General features: G+C 43.4%; 1 protein-coding gene across 4 annotated transcripts in view; it reads right to left on the bottom strand.

The window, feature by feature from the left end:
* Positions 1 to 2987: 2987 nt before the first annotated feature.
* ift74 (intraflagellar transport 74) overlaps positions 2988 to 6089 on the bottom strand; it is a 17940-nt gene continuing 14838 nt past the window's right edge. For all 4 annotated transcript variants that reach the window (XM_035527608.1, XM_027018833.2, XM_027018835.2 and 1 more), the window contains exons 18-20: positions 5244 to 5369; positions 4268 to 4328; positions 2988 to 3975 (exon numbers count right to left, since the gene is read on the bottom strand). In XM_035527608.1, coding sequence (XP_035383501.1) covers positions 3860 to 3975; positions 4268 to 4328; positions 5244 to 5369 — 303 coding nt within the window. In that variant the 3' untranslated portion in view covers positions 2988 to 3859. The remainder of the gene's footprint in view (positions 3976 to 4267; positions 4329 to 5243; positions 5370 to 6089) is intronic.

The following is a 6089-nucleotide window of genomic DNA, read 5'->3' as shown; positions in this document are numbered from 1 at the left end:
AACAGAGATAATGCAAGAGGCAGCTCCAGTGAGGGAAAGCTCCAGTGAGCGGCAGCTCCAGTGAGGGACAGCTTTAGTGAGGGGACAGCTCCAGTGAGCGGCAGCTCCAGTGAGGGACAGCTTTAGTGTGTGTTTTGCTAGTTTTATGTGTGTTTTGCTAGAGTGGATCTGCAGTGAGAACCATCAGTTGTATTTACCCTCATTTTCAGCTGCAGAGCTCCTCTTGGCATGGTTGGAAAAATATTCTCACGGACCTTTGACTCGTGAAAGGAACAGGTCTAAGGAACTGATGTTTGGACAGAGGTCTGTGTTTCTTCCTTTGTGTGTGTGTGTGTGTGTGAGAGAGAGCAAGAATGAATGTATGCTTGTGTGTGTGTGTAACACATAGGAAAACAAGTGTGAGAGACAGAGTGAAAGGGCCAGAGAGATGACGGTTACATTGAAATTGCCAGTTACTACAGCAGCTGTGGAAACAGCATTACACACTGCCCTCTGCCTTTGTCACGAGAGCCAACATAAAGCTCTCTGCCCAGACACGCGTGCTGCACCAGTTCCATTGTAGTATGAATGTCTCTTAATGACAAGCTGACCAGTGCCGGGAAAATGGCCCCTGCTCTCAGAATGAGCATAGTGAACTATCCAATTTGGGCTAACCATTTCGAACTAGCCATTCCTACTCTCTGACAGAAAGTTGGCTATTGTCCTCTACAATAATCCAAAGTGCACTTGAATTTCGAAATGGCTTTCAACAGCAGCAGAATCAGCAAATGACTTGACAGCCAGCACATGTAAAAGGGTGGGGGGACCAACAGGAGAGCTGGACACAATCATAGATCGCAGTGAGAGGAGTCTTCCCTGTGGTTTGGCGGTCAAGGCCTCCTCTGTGTGGCGGGTTGAGTCGAGGGAGCGGTAAGTCAGTCAGTGGCCGCATAGAGGCGAGCAGGGTGGAGTTCCTCCCAGCCAGAGCAGGACACCCGCCAGCCGCTGAGCCAAGAGGGCAGGGCGGCACAGCACACAGAGAAGCAGAGCTGCAGAGGACACGCCCATTGCAAGACAAGCCCTATTTCACAATGACCACAAGGAAGGGGATTTTGGGAAAACCATGTGTGTGGCAGAGAGAGTACAAGGTGAAAGTTCACACACTGTGTGTGTGTGTGTGTGTGTGTGTGTGCGTGTGCATGTGTATATGTGCAAAAAACATTTTTATCTGTTTGCAACTTAGCTGTTTGTGTAGGTTTGTGTTAAAATAAACTTTTAGGTGTGTGTGTGTACAGTCTCCCTTTGCATTGGTGTGGATTATATCATCTTTCTTTTCCTGTACCTGCCTGAGATGTAGGTAATACAGGTGAGTAGCACTTACAGGGCACTAAAACTACACCTTTCTCTGCTGCTACAAACCTCTCTGGCCCTTGCCTCAAAATCTGTTGTTATTTAATAAATAATGTGTGTAACAGTAAATGTTTGTGTGTGAGAGTGTGTCATTGCCATTGGCACATTCCAGCTTCTTAATGGACTAGAACACACACTGGGACCAGAGTAGTCACAACGCAGAAACTCTTGAGAAACTGCATATTGTGAGGCTTCTTTGAAAACAATCCCATTACTATAATACATTTGCAGTATTTCTTATTCCTAGCCATTCCCAGGGTCACCATACGTCATTGCCATTTTTGAAAGAGCTTTGTTAGGAAAGGACTAAAATACAGGCTTACACCGCAGATTGATGGATTGCAAGCTTGCGGAGCTGAAGGGTCATTTGCTATGTGTTTTTCCTTGAGGAAGTCCATGGTGTAGGGGCAGACAGAGTTGGCCAACACTCTGACATAGAGCTTCACAGCAGGCTGTCCCTTACAGCAGAAGTCCCCTGGGACACAGCTGGACAGACCTGAACTCTGTGTACCTCCCACCCCCATGTGCTTCTCAGTTCACGCTAAATTACTTTAGTGGCAGACCACATACACTAGATGTTTTTACTATTGTTGTTTTTGACCTATACACAAACATCTCCCTTTAACTGACTCAATCATCAATCAAGAAACATTTATTTGTCACACATACTTTAAAGCTGCAGTAAGCTTTTTTTAAGAACACCTCAATCAAATTGTAGGTAAATCCTGATAGCTATAACAAATAATTGTACTGTAAGAAAAAGACACCATTGAGACTGTCCTGGGCCCTGTAATTAACAACTAAACAATTCAGTATGGTTTCTTCTTTTATTAATCAATCAAGACCTTTCTCTTCAAGGAGGCAATCCTCCCTGCCTGTCAATTATTTTGCATGTGCACAGAAAGTTATGATAAATGAAAAAATTTGCATTTGGAGGCAGAAGATTTAGACAAAAGTTTGGATGGAGGCTATGAGATTAGACAGGACTGCGGATGCCTCTAATGGCTAAATCTGGCAGTTAACAAGAACTGCGACATCAACTGCAGCTGTATAATTGCTGTCACAACATACACACAAAAACCGTAATGTATGTAGCTAGATTTCCCTGTGAAACAGACTGCAGTGGTGGCAATTACAGATCCCCCTCCCCCTATCCCAGCCCTCCCCCATCCACAACCCCTGTGCACCCATGCCCTCCCGCTCACACACACCTTCCACCCCCGGCTGCTGACTTGCTACTGCTCAATGGGGCAAGCATGTACACGCACACACACACAGGGCAAAAAAAAATAGCATGCAAGAGGATGAGGATCTGAGGTTACCACTGGGCAACCCACTTCTCAAAACGGAAACCAATAACATTATGAAAATATTGTTATCGGCCTCCACGCTTCTGTCTTGCTATTAACCCCTTAATGCCCGGGCCCACAAGGCCGACCTGCACCTGGAATTTTCCTACCATATCTTAATTTCCCCAAAAAAGTGATGACAGGCTCCGTCATCCAGTCATTCATAACAAAGTATATTGCAAAAACTGGAATGTTTAATTTGGAATTTGTGAAATAATTCAAGCGAAAGAATCAGCAAAAAAACAAACATCTGTTGAAGACTACCATATATAATTTCAAAACCCACCACAGTTTATTTTAACATGCATTTATAGCTCCAGTTGAAACTTGTCAAATGTACTAATGTATGTGGAATGTTTGGATGGGTACAGTCTCAGCAGCTCATATCTGTATCTGTTCCATTTGGACAAAGAAAAGAAAACACCCTTTAGTTGGCTGATACATACATTTAGAAAACAGAATGTAAATAAATACCCAATTTTTAAAATCAGTCTCCACAAGTCACTGTTATTTGACACCTGTCTCTTCACTTGTCGGAGTTGGCCTGCTCCTCTCAACATCTGTAGTCTACTGTCAACATCAATCTGGTTCTCCTGGACAACACACTGGAACCACATGGACATGCTGTATGAGTGTCCATCCTGCATCTGATCTCCACATGTAGCATTATGGCCCAGATCCTCATGAGTAGCAAAGCTGGATGACAAATCCAGCTTTTATAGGATAAGTACTAGGTTCATTTAAAATTCTAATCTAAGTCTAATCAGTCTAATCAGTACCATATTTAGATGAGCAACAGGACAAAATACATAATCTGTCAAATGATTATTACATTTATTACTCAAAATATTATTATATAAATAGGATTTTCATACAGTTGACATACATCCATACATTTAAAAGCCTAGGTAGAACTGTTAATTATAGATCTGTCACAGATAAACTTGCATTTTGAGCCCAGAGTAATGGTGTGTTCTTTCCCCTCGGGGTCCCGCCATAATCTCAGTGGCACGTGTAACATGCCTCTGGAATGTTGAGTAGGAAAGCATTCCCAGAGGAAGTGAGTCAGAGACAGAGTCACAGAGCCCTAATGGCGACCTGCGGTAGACAGGAAGCAGGGCTCAGTTTCTGGTGCCCTGCAGGCCATCAATGAGGACCTTATTGTAGTCGGCCAGCTGCTTGGTGACGGTCTTCATCACAGGCCGGTAGTCACTCTCCATGCCCTTTGAGGTGATGACTGGTGGGGGAGGAGGAGTTAGGGAAGAATGGCGTGCTGCTGATTGAATCCACCTGACCAAATTTGGCTTTTTTTTAATTAAAATTCCATTACACTCTTACTTTCACACCTCACTAAGATGCTGGTGTTTTTTAAAGGCCTTGTTTGAAAAATGTAAACTGACAATATAATACTAATCTTCAACAGAAACCAAGAGGAAAGTTAACTGTAGAAACATTTTGAAAAATTACACATGAATGCCAGAGGTTTTCATCAACTCCCAGGTGCCTGGGTGAGCTATGTAAAAGGATACACTCTTTCATAACGAAGTTGTTCTGTTCATGGTGCTGCCACTTCCTCTCCAGGTTTCTCAGCTGCAGAGCAAATGCAGTGTTACCATCCAGCTCCTTGTTGTGTTATACATGTTCTTTCCAAATTGGAGCGTGAGGTACCACAGTGAAAGCACATTTTGAGAGTGCAGGTTGAGAGGTCTGAACTCTATTGAAGGGAAGGCAGCAGCCCCTTGACTTCAACACATCTACACTGGCCTGTCAGGCTGAGTGGTTACAGAAGACATGTTTAATGGGGCCAGCATCATGGAGTGTAGCGACAGATTGCTTAAGTGGGCATGTGAAATATCCCAGCTCAGCCAACTTAAGGGGAGGTGTGTGGAGTATCTAAGGTCACGTTTCTCCTTCTCTCTCTCTTTTCTCGCTCACTGACTCTGTGTTTCTTTCTTACCATCTCTCCCTCTCACAACAGAGAAACCGTGCAAATGTGCTTGCTGAACAGAACCATTTCCTCTATAGATAGACCCAGGGATGAGTTGCCGACACTTTTTGGACACTGCAGGCCCAGACCTTTAGCCTATATAAGGCCACAGGGCTCAGGAAATGAGGCGCCACCCATACACAGGCTGCTGATGGGACACAATAAAGAGGCTTGGTGGTGGGTGCTGAGTCTGGGCTTTGGGTTGCCAGCACATAGAAATTAGCGGAAACAGACATGAGAAATATTTGTATACATGATCTTTCAGATATTAATATTCTCACACAGGGTCATGAGAGAAGCTCCTGGATCAGGGCTGAAACACTCAGGATGCTGCCTGTGAAGGCTGGCTAACACGCCTGTGTTTGTGAGTTGTTATTGGACTCTCACAAATCACAACATTTAGCTGTATAACATATGATATAACCAGCTGGTTGTACTGTGTAGGACTGCCTAACCAACCTGTGTTTCTGCATGTGTGTGCAGGTGTGTGCATGTGAGTGTGCGCGTGTGTGTGGGACCTGTGTGCGAGTCTCATTCTCCTGTAACTGTGCTGCCAGAGACTCGTACTCCTGGTTCATTTTCTGCGTGATCTTTTTGAAGGAGTCTCTCCTCTCCATTAGAGATACTCTGTCCTCCCGCAATTGCTGAGAACATACACAGGGGCCAAATGTCAGCCTCAAAAGAGAAAAAAAAACAAACATCCTACTCACTCTTTCCCACTTTAACTGTTAATACATTTATTTACTGTAAATATTAAAGTTCTTAATGCTGCCTTATCAAAGTTCTAACTTAATAATACTGCAAGAGAATACAGGCTACATTCACATCACAAGCCTCTTTGTTGATTCCCATTTTTTACTCAGCTCGGATTTGCCTATCTTTGTTATATACATTAATTGCAAGTGGCCTATTACTGTTTGTAATGTGAATCTGCTTTCTGAAATGGCACACGTGCATCTTGATACATTTTTACATCCTTCACCTGCATCACTGACAACACAAACATCATATTTGTGAGACAGTTAAAGGTTGTAAAGCTGGCAAAAGGGACTAGTAGCAAATATATAATTCACATTTTGCTCTAGAGGACAGGAAACAGTATGCCAGCTGTACACGATCAGGTTGAGAAGGTGATTAAAAGACAAGAGTAATGTAAATTTGATCTGAAAAAATCAGATTTGTGTGTTCACACAGCCCTTAAAAATCAGATCTGTCATATTAAGCCAAAAAATTGGATTTGAGTCACTTCAGGTCGGTTATGTGAACAGCCAAAGATACTTAGCAACGTGTGCTACAATTTGTGGATTTCTTTGAAGCCACCAAAGTTTGTGTGTTTGGGTAGCTGGTCTGTTAGTTTCTGTGGA

This window comes from Electrophorus electricus, chromosome 6 (genome assembly GCF_013358815.1).
Source record: "Electrophorus electricus isolate fEleEle1 chromosome 6, fEleEle1.pri, whole genome shotgun sequence".
Classification (NCBI taxonomy): domain Eukaryota; kingdom Metazoa; phylum Chordata; class Actinopteri; order Gymnotiformes; family Gymnotidae; genus Electrophorus; species Electrophorus electricus.
Note: the sequence above shows the minus strand (reverse complement) of the source record. Positions and strands in the feature narration are given on the sequence as shown.